The 23,340-nt window shown below is 37.5% G+C and overlaps 1 protein-coding gene across 1 annotated transcript in view; it reads left to right on the plus strand.

Annotated features, from left to right (window-relative positions):
• LOC120633027 (follistatin-A) overlaps nt 1-23,340 on the plus strand; it is a 45,931-nt gene that overhangs the window by 17,607 nt on the left and 4,984 nt on the right. Inside the window, exons 2-3 of the mRNA XM_039903060.1 lie at nt 8,467-8,658; nt 13,573-13,782. Of these exons, the coding sequence (XP_039758994.1) occupies nt 8,467-8,658; nt 13,573-13,782 (402 nt within the window). The remainder of the gene's footprint in view (nt 1-8,466; nt 8,659-13,572; nt 13,783-23,340) is intronic.

The raw sequence follows: 23,340 nt of genomic DNA on the forward strand, positions 1-23,340 counted from the left end.
GTTTTGTTTGCTTTACATGTTCGCTTGGTATTTGGGCGCCAGTTGTATAAGCTTGCAAATAATACGAAATATATTTAACCTAGCCGTACCACAAACAGATAGGTCGATCGGCTTGTTTGGGACTCAGGACATTTCAGGCACGACCTGAAATTACGATATTCGTTCACGTAAATTGAATATTACTTAAAATGTTATACTAAGATTTTCGTAGCCGATTAACATTTCTTTTTTATTTATTTATGCACTTTATTTGTACACCACCAAAAGAAAAAAGAAATGGACACAACAATAGGTAACTTAAAAAGTAGGATGCAAAAGGCGGCCTTATCGCTTAGTAGCGAATACAAACATAAATAAACGAATAGTTATCGGATCGTGTTTTCTATTTTTATGAATAATACTAGTTTTTATTTAAATTTTTCTAGGCTGCCATACAATCCTTACTAAAATTATAAATGAAAAAGTCTGTCTGTTTTAGCAGTTTGCGGTTCTGGAGATGGAGATGGAAAGCAACTGGATAACGTTCCTACGTAATCAAGAATAGCCTTTGTTACCTAAGCTTGGCTTCTCAGATTACCGACTTATAATTATAGCATTAGCATTTGATTCAGCTTGCATACTAGACAAGGGCATATAATACTTTTTATCCTGTGGAGATAAACGGTTCCCGCGGTCACAACCAGGTCGATTAACATCTATACCTACTAATATTATAAAAAGGAAAAATTTGTTTGTTTATTTTTAGTTGGTTAACTTGGATACTACCGAACCAATTTTAATTATATTTTCACCATTAGAAAGCTATTTTCTGCATTTCATTAAGCAGTCCGCGATCTATTTTATTAGCGTGCGCTGTCGAAATGGGCAGTCATACAGAAATACCATGTGTGCAAAAATACTGGTCTTTTGTATATTTAAAAAAAAGTCCACGAAACCATGTTCCTCTTATGAATAAGCTAAAATAACTTATTTAAAAGGCAAGTGAATCCTCGACACAGTCTTATGTAGATGAACCTTACCTTGAGTTTGGGCATCAGTGTGGTACGACCTTTAGTTAATACGAATAAAACTGCGGGTTACAGTCAGTTCAAATATATAAACAAACGAACTGAACAGCTTAATATTAAGTAAAGTATCTTAGTATCTTTAGTATCTTATCTTATCTTTATCTCTAGTATCTTTTTAGGTGTCTTAAAAAATTATATTTGTACAAAAATACTTCGTATTATGCTTAATTAGATGCAATAAATATAGCTAACTAGGTAATCTTAGATTCAGAAATGTAGCATTGTATTGCTAATTAAACAATTAAAATATCTCTTTTGTTACGAAGCGATTTAAATAATAAAAAATAACAAAGCATAATCAAAATACCAAATTTTTTTCCTATCTTCAATTTAACAGGAATGTTAAGAAAAACTACTGCCACGCATAGTTTGCTAGGTTTAATTAAAATAGCTTTCGCAACAAAAAAGGAAGTAAGTAGGTATGTGGGTTCAGATCCGTATTCATTTACAAATTGTGGCGCCAAATCTAAAGAAATCTGCGCCCGCGCCGCGCCGTGTATAATGCGTCAGACGAATGGTAAAATCATTATTTATAGCTAACGTTTTTATCCAGTCTTTACTGACATTCACATACATAATTTACTACATCATTTATTGAAGTGGAAACTACTTTAGACGCGGTGAGCTATTTTTGTTCGAGAAAAACTTATTGGATAGACGCAGGCGTTACTTGACGGAAATCCATGATATTGTGTATTATCATAGATTTCCCTCGCTGTTCGTCGTCCGTCATCGTCGGGCAGCGACCCTGCTTTCTCAGTCAAAGGCCGTGGGTTCGATTCCCACAACTGGAAAATGTTTGTGTGATGAACAGGAATGTTTTTCAGCGTCTGGGTGTTTATATGTATTTTATCAGTATTTATGTATATTATTCATAAAAAAATATTCATCAGTCATCTTAGCACCCATAACACAAGCTACGCTTACTTTGGGGCTAGATGGCGGTGTGTGTATTGTCGTAGTATATTTATTGTTAACAATTATTCATTGTAAAGTCAACATCTCCTGACTATGCTCCTTTCGGAGGGAAACATGCGTAGAGGTTACATTGCCGAAGATCTGTTTGGTGTGGAGAATAGGGATTGAAGAAATTATAAATTAAACCACACAGATTCTTCTGCTTATCGCGGAAAAGGTAAATTAAGCTTAATTTTCATAATAGAGCAAAAACTTACTTTAAAATCACAGTGTAGTTCAACTGTGACTACCTACTAAATATACATGTATATTTATATAACAAATATATACTTTGTTTTTGTAGAACCACAGATATTCCATTGTTTTGGGGTTTCACTTCTCCCCTTATGACTGGTTCTTTTCTTTCATTACACATGGAGAGTAAGATTATGCGTGGAAGAACTGCTTCAAGAGGTTTCCGAATGATATCATGCGACTGTCAGACTTACCGCTTTGTTACAAAAGGTGGCATTGATCTTTTAGATTATAAAATACTGTAAAGAAGTTGTGAGAAAGGTGTGCTACAGCCTTAAACATTTCCATTCTGAGATCCGTGCTCAGTTTTGGGTTAAGAATGGTGAAGTATTGATCGAATGTAAGAAATATGGATTCTGAAACGTTTTACCAATCGTGCCGCTTGGAGTGCTGAATCGAATGTTTGGACGAACTTAAGCATTAAATTAATTAAAAGTAAGGTCGTTTTTACTCTGACTTTCCAGTAACGTGCAAATTTTATACTAGGGTTTCAGACTACAGATAGGTCGTGCGCGCACCGGAGACAGCGAGACCAAAGTCAATGGCCGCGGCGGCCGCGCCGCTTAAACCATTATTCAATTCTATTTGCATTTTTACCGGTGAATGGTGATCGCCGATACGACAGCCATTTTATACGGAAGATCGCGGTTAATCATTTTAATGCGCACTTTAGGATTCCGTAGCCTGATTAAGGTAGTGGATTGCGAAAACATTATAATTACGTCATCCTCATCAGACCGGATTATGACGTACGGACAGTCATTTTATTTTGAGCAGACTATTGGCACTATATACAGGTTCAAGAAACAAGGTGGTTTCTTTGATACTGTATGAAATACAATGAATATTGAGCTTAATTTGATATGGTCCGCGAAAATCAGGCAAATCATTTGTTTATTTCGCTGTCTGCAATCTCGCTTGATGGTAAGTGATACTGCAGTTTAAGATGGTAACGGTGGTATGGCAATTTTATTCAACCCATCCCCCTCGTTTTCTTCACTAAATCACGTCGCGGTACGTCTTTATCGGTATGGTGGTAACTAGCGATGTTCAAAGATAGACCAGACCAGACCAGACCAAAGAAATTTTAGTCATCAACATCATCATCACCTCAACCAATATACATCCACTGCTGGACAAAGGTCTTTTGTAGGGAGTTCCACAATACAAGGTCTTGGGCCGCTTGCCTCCAGCGGCTCCCAGTGGCTTGCCTGATGTCATCTGTCCACCTCGTTGGGGGCCGACCTACGCTGCGTTTACCGGTGCGGGGTCGCCATTCCAGCACCTTAAGACCCCAACGTCCATCGGTTCTCCGAGCTGTGCCCCGCCCATTGCCACTTCAGCTTCGCGACTCGCTGAGCTATGTTGGTAACTGAAGTTCTTCTACGGATCTCCTCAATTTGGATTTGATACTCCTAACATAGATCTCTCCATCGCCCGCTGAGTGACTCTGAGCCTTCTTATGAGGACCATAGTTTCAGTAGAAATTCCAAAATTTCCCCAGCCTGGGATCGAACCCGTGACCTCCCACTTTAAACCACAGCGCTCATGTGCCTGTAATTACACCGGCGACCACGTCCTTCAGACTGGAACACAGCATTGCAACAATGCTGCTTAGCGGCGGGTACTTCCCCCGAAGAACTCGTGTCACAAGAAGCTATTACTTAAAAATACAAAAGTATTACTAAATTATACCACTTGTAATACCTTCTCCATTGTACCTTGTAAAAATGTACATGAATTCAAACATAATATTTAATGTGTTACGATTTAAGTAAAGGTAGAGTACGTAACAAATTGTAAAATGATACCACACCATAAAAATGCCTATTTGTGTCGTTTCACCTCATGTGTGTAGGTGGGCAGTGTAGGATATGGGTTGCTATAATTTATTGTAAAAGCTTTGCATTTTACGACTTTATAAAATCATTTTTTCAAACCTACAACTGAAATTCAATGAAGCAAACACGACCATTAAAATATTTTTGTATGCTACAAATAAGATGACTGTGCAATACATAATATTATGAGGTATTCACTAGGTACCACTTATAACTTTATTGGCTTCCGCCTGCGACTTCGTCTGCGTGGTATTTCGGTGTTCTTTGGTTATATACTATATATCTACATACCCATATCCTTTCTTCTTCATTGTGTTTACCACGTCTTACAACAGAGTGGCATGTGGGTGGGTCCACAATATCTCTACATACTCGTATACTTCTTTTTTAATTCCGTTTTTCTCTACTCCGGGGTCAGCAAGTTTGGGTCTAAATATAATAATATCTCCATACTCCGTAATCTTCTTTCTTTACTCCGTTTCTATTTACTCCAGGGTCTGTGCAAGTTTGGTTATAAGAATATTATCTCTACATACTCGTTATCTTCATTCTTCATTCCGTTTTCCTCTACACCAGCGTAAGCAAGTTTGGTTCTGAGTATAATTTCTCTACTTTACTTATTATCCCTCCAGCTATCACCAGGATTCCCATAACTACAAACATACATGCATACATTCTTAGTAGAAATATGAAAAGAACTACATATTTATCATCTCTATCTTCTATTCTACTCTACATACTTATATCAACCGCTAAACGTCCAATTTTGAACATAGGCCTTCTGTTGGCAGTTACCACTATCACGGCCTTGTGAAGCACGGCTTGCGTTCAGCGGCTCCCTGCTACTCTTTTGAGGATGTCTTTCCATGTAGTTCAAAGTCTACCAACGATGTGTTTTGCGGTTCATACTTTGTATTCTTGCTCCAACTTCACATTTATAGTCCGAGTCTAAAATAAAATTATCGTTATCATTACATACTCGTATTACGTATATCTATTAAATTACCTTTTGCGTTGGTAGACCCCCCAAGTCGTTAGTTATCGCTGGACACGCGCGGCACAAGACCGTAAAATTTTGAACTTCCTACATAATGACCTGTATTCCAGCAGTGGACTTGCATCGGTTGATATGATATAAACAACGAAAAGAGGTCAACAAGGAAATCAACCTAAAAAGGAACCTAAAAAAGAAAAACCTCGTTTTCAGTTAAATTAATTAAGAGGCATCGTTTCAACACAAAAATGTCATCAATCTACATAGACACTTAATCTTAATTATTTTTAATGGTTTGTTTGGGTTATTTCTTTCTTCCTTTCTATAGCTTGTTTGTTATCTTTCTTCCAATTTTGAAATGCTAAACGTCTGGAGCTAATCGGTGCATCAAACATTTTTAAAAGTGTCGTGTTGCATATGAAATTTAGCTTTAAAATTAACACGTCACAAACTCACAAAGTAAAACAACCGTGAGATCAGATTGGAGCACTTATAGTCCAGACAGACGACACCAATGAGATAATTTATATTGTTGTTGTCACTTATCTCAATTCGTGGCTTTAAATTTTTGGAAAAGGCACGGCAAACATTATCAAATAAACGGTGAAAGCCTAGTGCTTGGTTCGAAAGCTATAACTTGGGGCGACCGAGTTCGAACCACAATACTACTATTCGTAGTTATGTGCGTTAGTGCGAGCAATTAAATATCATTTGCCTTAAAGGGGGGGGACACAGGAAACCTCCTTTAGGAAACCTGCATGCCTGAGAGTTCTTAATATTGATCTTTCTTAATGACTTCCGATGTCCACCATTCCCCCCTTGTCCTAAACTACGGCCTGAAATATTATCAAACTTTCCTCTGTAAGGGGCCGGTAATGGAATGCTAATATTGATGCCCTATTATACCTTGTGTGTCCAGCGACGCATTAATTATAAATAACAAAGATATAGAAGTTACTACCTTCGCAATAAAAGTGTGTGTGTCAATTTAAACTTGTAGGAACGAACGCCTTTATCCACATTCACAATAATTTTATACATTATAAAAATCCATTTCACACACTGTTTATTTGAATAAAGATAGGTTTCAAAGTATTTTATGTCTTAGGATAGATGGTTACATTGTGAAGAAGCCCTAAGCGTCTCGAGGCTTGACGGGTAACGGGTGGCCATGTACGGCGGGTCGGGCGGCCGGTCTTTGAAAAATAGTGTCTGCGGCCCGTCTAGCGAGGCCGTGACTCAGCGATGGAATCCGACCGTACGCGTACACGCATCTTTAAGGCCGGCTGCACATCAATAAACAAAACGCGATATATGAACTGCGCGTTTTGTAAGGGTTAAACGCGACCCTATTACTAAGAATCTGCTGTCCATCTGTCTGTCTGTCACCTGACTTTATCTCATGAACCGTAATAGTTAGACAGTTGAAATGGTCACACATGTATTTCTGTTGCCGCTATATCAACAAATACTAAAAAACAGAATAAACAAATCCTTATAGGTAAACGTGAATTTTTTTGCTCGTTTTTGCACGATTTTGATTACGGCAATAGATCGTGGCTTGATTCACAAAAAATTTAGTTATATATTAACTTTTTTTTTGTTTTGGTACAACAGTCTTAAGCACCTAGTAGTGATATTCCTTAAAAAAATTCAGCGTCATCATATCCTTATAGTTTGTATCTGCCCTTACGAAACCACAAACATTTCGTAGATTTTAAAGTTTAAACATTCTGAAGATATACTGTTGATTTAGAAGACAGTTCCATACGAATAAGCTCTTTTAACATTTTATCTCACCAAAGCCTAGTTTTAAGCAGCCTACCCTCGTGTTTGTATTTTCTATAGGTCAACAAAAATCATAAGCAATTTTTGTTTTTGGATATGATGATGTAGAGTAAACATAATCCTAAAAACAAACCCTTAACCTGTCCCAGGCCATTCTAAGAATTTTTTTTTGTATGTTATATAAATTATGCAGCTCTGAAATACCAACGCCTAACTCAATGAAAGTAATATTATAGTTGGCATACAAATTTGTCGCACGCTGGTGTACAACCGTATGGAGAACAATGCTGTAACCTGTATGGAGGATTTTCATCTATGTGCCAACAATTGTTTGGCATTTATGATAAAAATGATATGTCTTTCAGAGAGCTCCTTAAGGCTGCCATTTCTCTCGGTTATCATCACTTACATGTGCAAATAATAATCGCTAAAACCAACCAAACTGCATTGGAATTACAATTTATAATGATTATGAACTGGCAGTAGCAAAGTCTGATATTTGAAACGATTAAGCAAACAACAAAAGTCACAAAACATGCACTGCACTTCTATTCAAATTTCTTGAACACTTGCATACTGTAGCATATTCATTAAATTTATACAATATGTATGGTTGGCGATAATTTAACTTCACACACGCAACACGCCATTTCTATTTTTATTAGTAAAATATTTTATGAAGGAATTCAAAGCTCACGGCTACGGTGTGCAATGGAAACCGGTAAACCGGTCGAAGTGTTCTGGTTAAGATTTTGTCTGCCTTAACCACAACCGATACTTAATGTTACTTATACTTTGACTGATAGTCTCGGTGTTAAAAAGTACCTATGGAGATATGGAGACGAACTATGAAGATAAATATGGAGATATTATTAATTATTATTAGTTTCAAAAAATTGGCATGGCAATCTTGGCAGGATATGTAGATCATGAATTACGCTTAACATCTATGTTGTACAATGTTCAAGCAAACAATTTAATAAATAAAAATAAAATATGGTTGCAATGAGTCATTTATGGCAGCCTGGCAAAAATCCTTTCTCGAAACTACTAACTATTCGTAGATGATTGCAATGTAATTAAAATGTATCTTCGAAGAATACCGTGAATTTTACTCAATGATTTTCGCTTCTCAAAAATTTTTTTTTTTTTTTAATTCCACATGCAATCTTCCATTCTCGACAACCGATTGATGTCTCAATTCTGAAAAACGCCGCGGCTTTCTTGGAATTGACGAATTTAAAGCGAAAATATACTCTACATTACAACACCAATGCTTGGAATAACTTGGCGTACTTCGACAACGAAAAAAACCCTAGTACCCAACGATTTATACCCTCACTTGGGAAACTGTAGTCAAAAATTACTTATCGATCACGTCGCCATCAGAGCTTATCGGGGCAACTCTACTTTGCTCTATCGTACAGGTTAATAATGGAACGCCATGGATATATAAGTTTTAAGTGACAAATGATAAAGAATTTTTGAAGCTAGAGAGCTGGCTCTCAAAAGATTTTCAGCCATTAACAAGGGCCTTAACTTAAATGTTATTTTTGGTTGACAGCCGGGATCTGCTGGTCGGGGATGGAGCGCGGCGGGCGGTGCAGCTCGGTAGCAGCATTGCGCGTTGGGCGCGCAGAATGCTGTGCGGGTGGTGCACGCGCCCCAGCCGCTTGGAGCCCACGCGACCTCGACAGCGGCGAGATATTCTTCTACAAGGCGCTCTCTGGTGGCGTGCCTTGTACTGCCTGCGCTGGTGAGTCACTTGTCTTATATATTTTCTGCTGGGCAGCGTAATGCAACTTGGTGCCTGCATTGCGCGTATAGAGGATCTTGTATGCGCCCCAGCCGCCTGGAGCCCGCGCGACCTTGACATTAGCGAGATATTCTTTTGCAAGGCGCTCTCTGTAAGTCACTTGTCATGTGTGCATTCTGCTAGTCAGAGGTGGTACAGCTTAGTGCCACCATTGCGTGTGGGATGCGCTGAGTCTCTGCCACCCAAAACCCACGAGACCTAGACAGTGGCGAGGTATTTTTCTCCAAGGCGCTCCAAGGCGGCGGGATGCCTTGGGTTCCCCGCGTGGGGGGAGTGACTCAAGCCGCTTCGACCTCAACGCAAGCATAATGTTCTTCTACGAGGAAACGTCTCCAAAGTGTTCCTCAAAATTAAGAACTTACTTCAGTTCGTACTATAGAAAACTAACTGTCTAAATAGGTCTTACCTCCTTGTCCTTCTTCTTACCTGCTCATTCTCCACTGTCTCCATTTAAGAATGACTAGCAACAAAATTCCTAAATCGCCTTATCGCTTGGAATCGCTACCATGGTAGAAATGTACGTGTGAGTGTAAGTTGTATCCGTGTACACAAGTACACGTATACAACTTTATGAATTATTTATTTTACAGGCAATAGACACAGAAAAGCTTGTTTGATAAAACCAGAACTAAATCATTACCGTCGAAGATCTTAGTTAGTGGCCGATGCATATTTATATGCACCGGAACACGTTTATGGTTTCCATTAAACGTATAACGATAAACTACTGGAGATAAGTTAGTGTGACGAGGTATTTGGAGCAACGTTTCAGAAATAGAGTGCTACAACATAATTCCATCGCGGACTGACGGATACATTTCCGTTTGAGGTTAACGATTAAATAATGTGCTTAGAGAAATGTTAACGGTTTAGTAGACGTGATATGTTTTTGTTTATTTTACGACTATTCAATAAGAGACCTCTTTTTATTAGTAATAAATAATTTATTTTTCATCTATCTTGGACAATGAATAAAAGTAATATTACAGTAATTTTCGTAAAGTGAATGAAACATAAATGTTTTTGATTTCTATAGCTAATTAAATTATGTGAATGGTTTGCCTAAATACGAATGCATTAGCGAATCATCTCAGTTTTGTAGAAAGACTCAAACGGCATAAAGACGCCCTGTAATTTTCAATTAGTATTATGCATCCTTGATGTCATTATTTCTTGAATCCTGGTAAACTTTAACTGCAGGCCACTAAACTAAAAAGGTATCATATAAATGTATAAGTATAGCAATACATGGTATTCAAGTGGCAGTACAAATAGGTAATTGGCTAGTAGGTACTACACAACTGGATTGTACATAGATAAGCAATGATTGTTTTATTTAGTGAATTAGGCCAGCCGTGCATCGTCCGATAGATAGTATCTAGTATTTATTGCTACTGCCTAAATATAACTAAGTAGAATTATAATGATAGGTATTAGACCTGTAGGTATAATACCTATCATTATAATTCTCAGCCTTTTAATATCCCACGGCTGGACTGGCACGAGTGGCGTGCACTTCATACAAACACAAAAGCTCTGCCTACCTTAAAATTTTGTATGTCTCATTAAGGAGAAGCATTTTTCCATTGCATCTTCCTTCGATATGCATACAATGGTCAAAAACCCTGTGCAAGCTACTGAGCTGGACACAGCCCACAGGCCTCCACTCTTAAAAGTAAGCTCAGCCCAGCCCAGCCCAGCTATAACGATTAGAAAGTTTAAATGAAAACCTAAATATTACTTCAAATACTTTAAGGTACATTATTTACTGTCTCTAATACTTATCTGTAAAACCGAAACGCCAATAGTTTTTGAGTAAGCCACTGCCATGGTATTTACTGAAAGATACATCACATGCACATCACATCACATGTTAAAATCAAGTGACTCCTGTCACTTTATTAGGTACGCGTCACGTAGCGTAGGTACTATGCGCATATCGGTCTTTTATCTTCAATAGGGTTGTCATACGAAAACTTTAGGATGTCTTGAATTAGTTTGTATAGAAAAATAAATATGCTTTTTTTGATTTAATATTTTTACAGCGTGATTCCTTATGAAATATCCTTATGCACCCTTGAACAGTATTTCTTAATTCCGTAACACGTTGTATACAAGACAAGGGATAAAATTAACGTGTGCAGTGTACACCCGTCGAAGCACGGCAACAGGGAACAGGTGCAGTTTACCCCCGTTTACTAGTAAACGTACTTGTATATTATTTACATTTATACGCCAATGTTTAGAGAGTTGAAAAAGTTGTTAGAGAAGATAAATTGTATTCTTTCCCTGGGGAGAAAAATGTCTCTTCTCCATTCTAGCTGTACCGAGATGTGCCTTTATCCAGCCTATGGACTATATTTGCTATATTGCTGTGTCTAGGGCCAAACACTAAGACGTCTTCTGAGCATGTACGCATAGCTCACAAGTTTAAAAAAATACCCTTATTCCGTCAAGTCCAGTAACTGTGTCGAAACCGTAAATGGCAGTACGTAACGAGTAACGAGTCAAATGCCATATCATCACAGATTTAAAAAACTGGTTTCTTAGTATATGTTAGTTATACACTAACATTAGTATTATAAATGCAAGTGTGCTTGTTTGTTTGTTTGTCCTTCCGCCCTTACGCCCTAACTAAACAACCAGTCAACTTTTTTAGCATAGAGTTAATTAAAAGTTCGGAGAGTAAAGTATGCTACTTTTTTCCTAGGAAAACAAATAGTTCCTATGGGATTTGTACAAAAACGTAATAAACACGAATGAAGAACTTGGGCAGTAAAGAATAAAAATGTGTCAGCGTATACTGTATCTCACCCAAAATTTGAGACCCTATTTTTATAACCTTAAAATTGAGTGATTAAAAAAAACGCGAGTTGTCCAGCCATGGGATACTAAGATCAAATGGATGTCTGACTGCAAGAACACTTAACTCACAAGTTGGAAAAAAAATACCCTAATTCCATCAAGGCCTGTAACCAAGTGTCGTAACCGTAAATGGCAGTAGGTATCAACGAGTCAAATGCCATATCGTCACAGAGTAAAAAAACCGGTGCGACAACATCTTAAAATATCCGACCGTTGAGTCACACGACATTCACGTGGCGTAAACACGTAGAGTGGAATAAAGTGCGCTCATTAACGCCGTAATTGGAATAATCGAGTCTAATTCCGTCTTTAGTGTGTCTAACATAGTGTAATCACAAAATCTACAACTAATAATAGCTTCTTAACATGTTTATTTAAATTAAAAGATAGTGTGAGAGACAGCTCTACGTTTCCTGTAGCAAATTCTCTTAGAGAATAAGTCACATTTAACTTTCTATCTGTCTGTCACCAGGCTTTATCTTATGAAAAGTGACAGTTGGACAATTGAGATTTTCACAGATAATGGATTTTTGTAGCGGCTATAACAAGAAATACTAAAAAACAGACTACAATAAATAAGGTGGCTCCTATACAAAATATCCTATATCCTCCTATATAAAACTAAAGCTATGAGAGATCCAAACGCGCCCTGGTCTAAGAAGAGCGCACACCAAACTTAGCCAGGTTTTTTTTTATTATCACCATCTCACAGAAGAGTTATTGTTTAGCTATGAAGTTAGAGCAATTCATGGAATATTTCACCGCATTTGGATTTTAAATGAATATCTCTCGCGTTATTCATTAGCCTTGTATAGTTGAGCTGTTAAACAACATGTCAAACTGTACATACACGTTTAGTGTTCCAATCAAAGATAAACTGTAATTATTTTTGAATAAAATTACTTTACAAGATTATTACAACCTGTTGATTGCATTGATAATAGTATTAAATTAGAATATTATTTGTTCGGGTTATTTCAGTCCGCTGTAAGTAGTAAATAACCAATTTAAGGACCAAGTTGCGGTTTAAACATATGACCACTAAGAATTAAAATTAAACTTATTAAGCAGTGTCTAAGATTCGTGAGTGATTCGGTTTTTCTTTCTCAAAAGAGGGGGGGAATCGTTTTCGAATTCCATAGCAGCTGCTTGCCTCCCGAACGAACCTAACTTCCAAATTTAAAGTTTGTAGGTTTTTACGGTTCCTTATATTTCTTGATTTGTCAGTCAGTGAGTATAAGCGTTACCAACAAGTTTATTTGAGAAGAACATTCACAAGGAGTACAACTTTATTTTTGGAAACAACACACATACTTATTTTTTATTATAGCAAGCGCATTATTTCTTAGCATTTGTTATTTTTTGTATTTAACTAATTAAATAGGGATGTGAAAATGTTAAAAATCAAACAACACAAATCCAAAATAAAACACGGCATTATTATAGCAAGGCCCCTACTGCCAAGATTAATACAATTTATAAATTTTTATAGTATAGGCTTGCTTCATCCGCTGCAGAATGGATGTACAAATATCGACCTTTGCCTCTTTTTCCTAAGCCCTAGATGAGTTATAAAAAAAAATCGCATTTCGATGCACTTACCTTTGTCAAAATAGCCCCTAATTTGATACTGCTATCAAATTCATAATTGGAACATTTCTACATCAAAGTAGGTAAGGTAAAGGAGCCAATCGTTTTTGTAATTGGAATAGGCCCACAAAAATTGTGATGTTTATTAATTAATAGCATCTCGATTTGTTCTCTATGATCTCTATATTGCAATGCTATTATTATCCTTACCTCGTCTAAACGGAGTACCTTCTGAGAAATAAACACTTAAAATGCGAACCTAAAAACCTCCCTAGCCGATCGTCTCGTGAGTAGCTAGTTTCCATAGGACGTTAAAATAGTGCACTGGCTTCGACATGCGCTAAATTAAGCTCATTTCGATAATATTGGGTCGGTTACTAAGTAAAATGTCTTCCACAGAATCGTGCGCAGGCGTATCATGTGGAGCGGGGCGGCGGTGCGTGGTGAGGGGCGGTCGAGCAAGGTGCGTCTGCGCAGCCACGTGCCGCAGAGCGGGGCCCGTGTGCGGCAGCGACGGCAAGACCTACCGCTCTTTGTGCCGCCTGCGGCGCCGGGCCTGCCGTCGCCCCGCAAAGCACCTCTCTCTGGATTACCCTGGACCTTGCAGGGGTAAGTACTATCTACTTACAGCATATCATAAAGTCACTCTCGCTGTTTGTACGCGTAGATCTTTTACACTTCACAACGGATTTTCATACAGCAATATATAAAGTGATTAAAGAGGAGGGTTTATACGCAGCATAATTAATATAATAGAGAAAAATCAAAAAAAATCAAAGATCTGTAATGTAACAATGTCGCAACAAATATATTAGGGCATACATTGAAGATTCTGGCTAAAACTTACAAGATAAACAAACCAAACCAAAACAATCTGATCTGATCGTACTGTGTACTAGGACTTTCACCAAGTAACTCCTGATTTCATGCATTATTCCTATTAGAGAAAACCAACCGATATTTTTTCGAATTTACACAACAGGGTAAAGGATTCCAAAAACTCAGAAGCTTTATCGCCGGAAGTCTTCATCAAACCCCTCCTAAAATGTTTATTTAAAAAAAAATACAACTAAGGACGAATGTTAATAAACATAAACCCTTTTAACTGGAGTGATTTAAATATTTCATTTTATCATAAAATCATTTCGGTATAAAATCTTTAAGGTATCTTATAGATTTAATGCCGATGTTTGGGCCCAATTAATTAGAGCCCAGGAAGGATTCGTTCTTTTAAACATATTTTCCAGATTCAACTTATTCCATCTTGTATAACCATGTGGCTTAGAATAATTTTACACTCTGACAGTTGATAACGTAGATGCATATTTATTGCCTAATGAAAGTATTTTTATTACTATTAGTTTACAAGTGAACGCTTGACTGCGATTTCAACCGATGTAACATGACGATGCAGTCATAGATGAAAGGACGCTCACCTGGGAGGGGAAAACTGAAGCTCTACCTATGGCAGCGTTAAAATCCACTCATCTATTATTTTTACTTTTGTAGAACATACGATTTTGACGTACGTAGTGTGGTAACAAGAAACTAGCCACAGCCGCAGTCTCCTACCAGATAGTTCCAAATATTATCATAAAGCTTCTATCATAATATACATACATAACATGATATCTTAGAGTAGTGAGGCAACAGTTTCACACTTTATATCTGGCAATATCTATACTTATAATAAAACTGTAACTGGACGATTTCTGTACATTAAATATATTAAATATAATCGACACTGAGTCCAAAACAGATTTTTATTTAATATTTGTCTATCTGTCTGTTTGTCCGGGCATCACGTGAAAACTACTGAACGGATTTAAATAAAATTTGGTATAGTGGTAGCTGATATACCGGGTCAACATATAAGGTACTGTTTATCCCGATAAATAATAATTATCCTCCGGGAAATGGGATAATTATTTTTATCAATTTTACTTCATAGCTCCGTTAAATTTCGACCGATTTTATTAATTCTTTTTTTATTTGAAAGTGTATACTATCAAACGTGTAGTGTCTAATTTTAATGACGATCTGATAAATATTGTCGGAGAAGGACATAACTCTTCACAGAGAACAGCAAGTCGCGAGGCATATGGGACAACGATCGAATGCATGTGAATCATCCTACTAATATTATAAATGCGAAAATTTCTGAGCATGGATGTATGGATGGATGGACGATGGACAGATGAGGGGATAAAAATGTTTTTGATGTTCTTCTGTTTTCTATCAATATATCTTTCTAAGTTCAGTCTATATACCTTCTCAAAACAAAATCCCCCGTTGCGTCTGTCTGCCTGTCTGCCTGGGCGCGCTATTTTCATACGCTTTTCACTAGTGACTCATGCAGAAGGTTTAAACTGTATATTTTACTATGGTTTTCGGTAAATTAGCTGAAATATAACGATGAATTCTAAAGAAGTCATACCGACTTGGAGCTTTACTGGCGAACGCCGAAAACCTGTAAAAACCGATTTGGTGCAGACGAAGTTGCGCGGGTCAGCTAGTCAAACATATATACACAAATATTACAAACTGCAACGTAAACCAATAAGTGAACCATTAATCGTATTAAAGTGCCATTAGTGAGTTAAAAAAATAACATTTCAAAGCCGCACAGTATTTTAATTGACGTCTTATCAGACACTCATTGCCACGTGGCCGCATTCAACGGTCTGAGAAGTTCATCTGATGCCCGTTTAGCAATCTGAGTAGCTTATCTTAACGTCCAATAAATTCAATCGGCATTACATATGGATCAAATATAAATAAACGAACATACAGTTTATGACAGTCACCAGCTATTTTAGTACTAGCTGGCCCGTTTAGGGCTTCGGTTTATCTCTTACCTATTAGATAGATAAATTCTTTATTGCACACAATTAAGTTATGAAGATAATATACATTGAAAACATAAATACAAGAAAAATTAAAATGCGCAAAGGCGGTCTTTAATCGGTTGAAGCGATCTTCTCCGGACAACCCTTAATGATTATGGTAACGGGATAGTGCAATTTTAAAAATATCTCATAACATAAACTACATCCACTATATATAACAATAATACAATAATAATAGCTAATACAAATAATATAGAAATAAATACTTACAATAAAAAATGTAAACTAAACTAAAATAGTTATGCCTATTATAACTTTCATAATTATTATTAAAATCTTTCTTAAAGAACATCTTAGCTCCCATCAAAATAGCTTATAAAAAAAAAGAAAATGTATTATTATTTATGCTTTATGATTTTAGCTTTTTTCGTATTCTATTTTAACCTATTCAATCGATATAATAAATTCTAATACATTTTAAAATTCTCTTCGTGTGCAAGAATTATTTCCTTATTAAACCTAGGCCTAAATGGAATGGCTGTATGGAATGGAATGGAATGAATTTAGGCGATGGCTACAGGAAACCTTCACGAATTCTTAGGTGATAACTATTGGTAAACGTTTGTTGTATGCCTAGGAATCTCCTTAGCTTAGGCGGTACTTATTTAGGCATAGCCTTGTTCGACGTTAGTGAAAATGTGCAATAGTCATTGACAAAGCGAATCCGTTTACAAAAGAGTCGACTCAAAGGGTTTATTGGCAACCAATAATAGTCAAATGCTGCCTTAAAGGATAATCTTAATATATACCTATTAATCATCATCATCATCATCTCAACCAATTGACGTCCACTGCTGGACATAGGTCTTTTGTAGGGAGTTCCACAATGCACGGTCCTGGGCCGCTTGCCTCCAACGGCTCCCAGCTACTCGCCTGATGTCATCTGTCCACCTCGTTTGGGGCCGACCTACGCTGCGTTTACCGGTGCGGGGTCGCCATTCCAGCACCTTAAGACCCCAACGTCCATCGGTTCTCCGAGCTATGTGCCCCGCCCATTGCCACTTCAGCTTCGCAACTCGCTGAGCTATGTCGGTAACTCTAGTTCTTCTACGGATCTCCTCATTTCTGATTTGATCACGTAGAGATACTCCTAACATAGCTCTCTCCATCGCCCGCTGAGTGACTCTGAGCCTTCTTATGAGGCCCATAGTTAGCGACCATGTCTCTGATCCGTAAGTCATCACTGGCAACACGCACTGTTCGAAGACTTTAGTCTTCAGGCACTGGGGGATTTTGGACGAGAAGATGTCACGAAGTTTCCCGAACGCTGCCCATCCGAGTTGGATTCGGCGGTTTACCTCTTTCTCGAAATTGGACCTACCTAACTGGATCGTGTGTCCTAGGTATATATACTCGTCTACAATTTCGAGTGCAGAGTTCCCAACAATTATTGGGTGGAGCGCAACATGAGCGTTAGACATAATTTTCGTCTTGCTCATGTTCATACGAAGGCCCACCTGTTGAGAAACTCTGCTGAGGTCATTGAGCATCGCATTAAGGTCTTCCAGAGTCTCTGCCATTATGACTACATCGTCGGCAAACCGAAGTTGAGTGATGTACTCGCCGTTAATGTTGATGCCAAGCCCGTTCCAATCCAGAAGCTTAAAAACGTCCTCCAACGCAGCGGTAAACAGCTTCGGGGAGATAACATCTCCCTGTCGCACTCCTCGCTGCAGTTGGATCGGTTTCGTAGTCTGGTCCTGTATACGGACTGACATAGTGGCGTTTTTGTACAAACACTTCAAAACTTCGATGTACCGGTAGTCAATTCGGCATCTCTGCAGTGACCTTAACACAGCCCAGGTTTCCACCGAATCAAAGGCTTTCTCATAGTCCACAAACGCTAAGCAAAGTGGCCGGTTATACTCTTGAGTCTTCTGTATAACCTGCCGCAGCGTATGTATGTGGTCTATGGTACTGAAGCCCTTTCGGAAACCGGCTTGTTCAGGAGGCTGGAAGTCGTCGAACCTATTCGCGAGACGATTCGTAATGACTCTTGAGAACAACTTGTAGACATGGCTCAACAGCGAGATAGGTCTACCTATTAATATATCAACTCAAAGGGACAGTGATTTGTGCAAAGGGAGCATGTAACTATTACAAAGTAACATGGTTCGGAGTCGTAACAGACAATATTGACGTGCTGATTTACCATTTACATCGGGGCAACAATGTTGCAAGCAAACTTGCGAGGCATGCGTCGCGGCCTGTTATTTTTAGTCTGACTTCCAGGTGTTAATATGTCAAACTGTCGACGCAACTTCCTTGCGAAATGCTTCAGCTATTTACGATTCAGAATAAGTGGCATTATTTGTTGGGGCCATTATTATCTTCGCTGTTCTGGATAAATCGAATGTTGTCCTGAAATCCTCTTGCCCACTTATAAAAATCTTTCCTCTTGGTTATTACTAAGAGGAAGGATTTTTTATTTTGTTTGATTGTTTATACCGAATAGCCCCGACAGGCGATAGTACTGGACTGATTTGGACCAAAAGAAAGCTAAACTATCACGAAGTAACATAGTCAATAATTTAGTTGAAAAAAAAAATGAAAAATTCCTAAGAAAAATGCAATAATATAACTCAAAGTATATATATAATTTTGCCTATAAAGTTCATTACTTGGCGTGCGGTTAGAAAACTATAGTCAAGTTGATGGACACAGGCCGACACTTTGCAGGGCGTCTTTCTTGCATGCCCTGTGCACGTATTGTTGCACTGTTTTTTTTTTTTTTATTTACAGTTATAATTTTTGGTAAACCAGCTATTTTTGCACTAGCTGATCCGTTTAGGTGTTCGGTTTACCTCTAACCTATTAGTTGATATCTTCGATTTTCTGGTTTTTATGTAAACTTAACATAAATAGTTATGCCTATCATGATTTCTAGAGTATACAGAATCGAACAAAATCTTCCTTAAAAACATCTTAGCTCCCATCAAAATAACTTGACTAGCTGGCGCGTAGCAAGAAAGAAAGAAAACGCATTTATTGATGCTGTAGGTTTTTAGCTTTTTTTTGGTATTACTTATTCAATCGAAATAAAAATTTCTAATGCATTTTAAAATTCTTTTCGTGTAGAAAAGTTATGCCCGTCACGAAACTTAGGTCTAAATTGAATGCCTAATGAATAAGGCGATGTCTACAGGCAAGTTGAAACCCATCGCCTATAAACAGAGCCTTTTGAGGTGTATTTAAGTTCAAGTGCCTGTAATGAGACACCCTTCAGACCAGAACACAGCATTGAAACAATGCTGCATAGCGGCAGAAATAAACATGGCGATAGTATTTCCCCGGACAAGCTCTTTCACAAAAACCTCTATTTCTACTCACTACCTACTACTAATGTTTATAGGTCTTCCACTTACCATCAGGTGGTTCATCAGCTTGGTCCACCAATTATTAAAAAAAAAGAAATATTCCTGCAATTTCGTCTGCCACAAATTCCTGATATTCCATGAGATTAAGAAACCGTACTGCTCTGTTAAAAACTTTAGTTGTCAACTTACCATCAGGTGTGCCATCCGGTCAGTCAACAATAACTATAAAAATGGTATACAGTTCTCAGTAGCGGCACCCTGTAATTACCGCCATCCCGTTCCAATAAAAACAATTTTAGATACCTACCACGCCGTCTCCTCGTATACAAGTTTCACTGGAAAGCGAGCATTCAAAAACGTGTGGTCAGGATACAGTAGCAGGATGTCATCTGCTTGTATAGGAGCCAGCGACATAAAACCTTGGATCATTCTTTTTAAATGTACTTTTTTTATTCCACCACAAGTTAGACCTAGTAATCGGACTTGACCGTAAGCGAAGATGCAGTCTAAGATGTTAGCGGGTTAGAGTAATTCGGGGTAAGTGCATTAAACTCTAGAGCAGAGTTCGAGAGGTTGGGGATTTGTTTAAGGCAAATAAGGACGCCGGAGTGGCGATGGGTAGTTTGGACATATCACTGTTAAACTCGGTTTCGTAAAATGTTACTGTTCTTTATTTTGAATAAAACCTATCTCGTTCAAGTTGTTACTATTGCGGTATGTAATTTTTTTCTGCTCAAGAGTATATGTAATTTCTGACATACCTAGGTATGGCAGAAATTCCATCGAGATTATATTTGTGGCCTAACCTAGTGAGACATTGAATTACCTTTTTTTTACGCTTTAACTACGTCCAATTAATAAATGGCAGTTTTGTAGGTACATCCAACAAAAGCGAAATAAAATAGTTTCTGTAAAAGGTCTTATTTAATTAAGAAACTGTATACAAAACATATTCACAATCAAATTTTCACCGAAAAATCTGAAAGTTCCGAACACACGAGATGCGTAAACCTTTCCTTCTAATTTGTCATTAATTTAAGATTTAGTTTAAAGGTCACTTTTTAACTAGGTATATCAAAAGTTACTGCATTACCATGATCTCACCTGAAGATAGTCAATAAAGCTGATGTCCTACACATCGTCGTTTATGCGATCAAATTAATGTTTACCTCGGGGGTTTGCGTTCGAACCCCGGCACGCACCTTAACTTTTCTGAGCTATATGCGTTTTGAACAATTAAATATCCCGTTTTAACGGTGTTGGAAAACATAGTAAGGAAATGACAGATTTCCTGAGCGTCTGAGGGGACTAGCGTGTACAACGGTCTAGACCCATATCATTATAGACAGAGACGCGTGCCTTATAGTGGGTAGATGATGGTGATGACGATGGTGGCGTAAAATTTGAACTAGCATAAACAGTGTGAACGAATTGTTCAACGGCTCTCGGATAACTGAGAGCAGAATAGGTGTAATTACAAGAAACCGGCCCCGACGAGTGCTTCCTTCGTTACGCACACAGATAACGCAACTCAATGGATGTAAAAAAAGAAACTCTCACAGATTATAAAAGCGATCGTAAAGGTCTCCACACACGAGACATTGCTTCGCAGACGAAGGATTGCACGTTTATGTCCATCTCTAATGAACATCTGTATGATGTCTCTTAGGTGTGATATGTAGAATAAGGGAAAAATATATGTTTGTTGTATTTTAAATTTTTAGTAGTTACTAGCGTACCCAGCCCGCTTCGCCGGGCTAGATATTGCTTTATTTTATTTAAACAATAAACTTACATCATTAAATTTTTAATTTAAGTCTCATAATATATTAAATCATTTAGTTCTCTCCGTATTCATTCTCTTCTATTCTCTTTACGGGCGGGTGAAGATCATTATCTACACCCATGTACACCCAACAATAGAATATCATCATAGTAAATAAGTGCTCCGATCGTCACGAAACTTTACAGGATTACTCGCCAGGTCAATCCGGAAAATCCCTGAAAGTTTCATTAAAATCGGTCCTGCCATTTCGGAGCCTATACGGAACATACCCATTGCTCGTGCGGCAGAGGCAATTTCCAACGCGACGGATCGCTGAGATTCGCGGTCATTCGAACGCTGAGACGCACGACGAGCGGCCGTGAATGGAGCCCTTAAGAGTTGGTGGACAAAAAAGTCTACGTGTTATGCATTATAAGAGCATAAAGTAAATGAGTACCTATTGTTAGAGGAAATTAATCGATTACTAGGATCTATGATATGATATGATGTGATGTCATAGTAGTTAGGTTGTCGAACTCGTACAATGACGTCTACGGAGTTCAAGCCAGCTGGCTTGCAACGACAACTTGCAGTTTTAAGTACAGTTTTGATGCAGTTACGTCAACTGCGTTTTGCCAAAGCTCGTCACAATCATTAATTTGCAGTTTCTAGACAAAACTACATAAACACTAACGCAGCTTGATTTAATATGTTACCTACGAATGATTTAAAATCCTACTCGATCAAGAAAAAAAAACATCGCGTCAAATAGTTCTCTATTTGACGCGATGTTTTTTTTTTCTTCTGAGATATCAGGCTGAAATAATATCACACAGAACTGCTCTTTCAAATGACCGGGGGTCGGTGTTACCACGCTGCTCCAATTTTTAAATTACCGTGTTAGTGTTAGTGTTATTTTGAATTATGCCGTCACATTTTTAAATCATTAAAAAAAATGCACAAATGCAACGTAAAATTATGTTATAACATTTAATAAAAGGCATTTAAAGTCCATTATATATACGACTTTTAATAGTAGATATATATTCACTCTCACGTACCTAAATATTTATTGTATGTAAATTAAATTTTAATTTCTTTTTATTTATAATAAACAATGTAATATTTATGTTTATTTTTATATCTATTTATCATATTATGTATGGTGTATTTGTGTAAATTGTGTATTAGTATGTAGGTATTCGCATGTTTGTATTTTATAAAAATTGTACCGCCTGCGGTCTGTTCTCCTCTTTTTTTTCCTTATTCTAAGGTTTCCTAGCAGAGATTGACATTCTACTTCAGAGAGTCACATTCTTCTTCTTTCTTCATGTTTCTGTTTTTTTTTTTTATACATTAAAGACGCGATGTATAAATAGAGTAATATTAATAAAATTATTTCTCGCCAAATAGTTTCATCCAAAAAGAAGAACCTCTATTCTTTGATGTCTTTTTTTGAAAATATTTTTTAATAAACGTAGGACTTATCAAAGGTAGTTTTTTTTTTTTTTTTAACATATTATGCTTAGTTAGACGACCGTTGCAATATAAATGTGTTTTATACCAACCTTTAGATTAATGTTATCGGAAACTGTTAGGTAAGATTGTTATTCATAGTATGGAATGAGGACTGTCTGTCTGGCTCACACTGGATTATTTCCTATTGGGTGACTTCGCCTTTAAATACATATTTTGTAGGTAGCTATTTCTTTATTGCTTGATTTAATCTATTTTTTATCATCATCATCATCATACGAACCCATTACCGGCCCATTACAGGGCACGGATCTCCTCCCAGAATTAGAAGGGGTTAAGGCCGTAGTCCACCACTCTGGCCCAGTGCGGATTGGTGGACTTCTCATACCTTTGAGAATATTATGGGGAATTTTCAGGTATGCAGGTTTCCTCACGATGTTTTCACCGTTCACCGTTGATGCAAGTGACATTTTAATTACTTAAAACGCGCATAACCTAGAAAAGTTAGAGGTGCGTGCCAGGATTCGAACTCGCTCTCTTGAAAGTGAAGTTGAAGTCCTACCCACTGGGCTACCACCGCTTCCGACGCTTTGTCCGCTTTTTTTATATCTTGTAAACATTGCAATACAAATAACAAACTATTACATAATACATTGACGTTATCAGCAACTGTAAGGTAAGATTGTTATTCATAGTATGG

The sequence above is a fragment of the Pararge aegeria genome, chromosome 21 (assembly GCF_905163445.1).
Source record: "Pararge aegeria chromosome 21, ilParAegt1.1, whole genome shotgun sequence".
NCBI classification, from domain to species: domain Eukaryota; kingdom Metazoa; phylum Arthropoda; class Insecta; order Lepidoptera; family Nymphalidae; genus Pararge; species Pararge aegeria.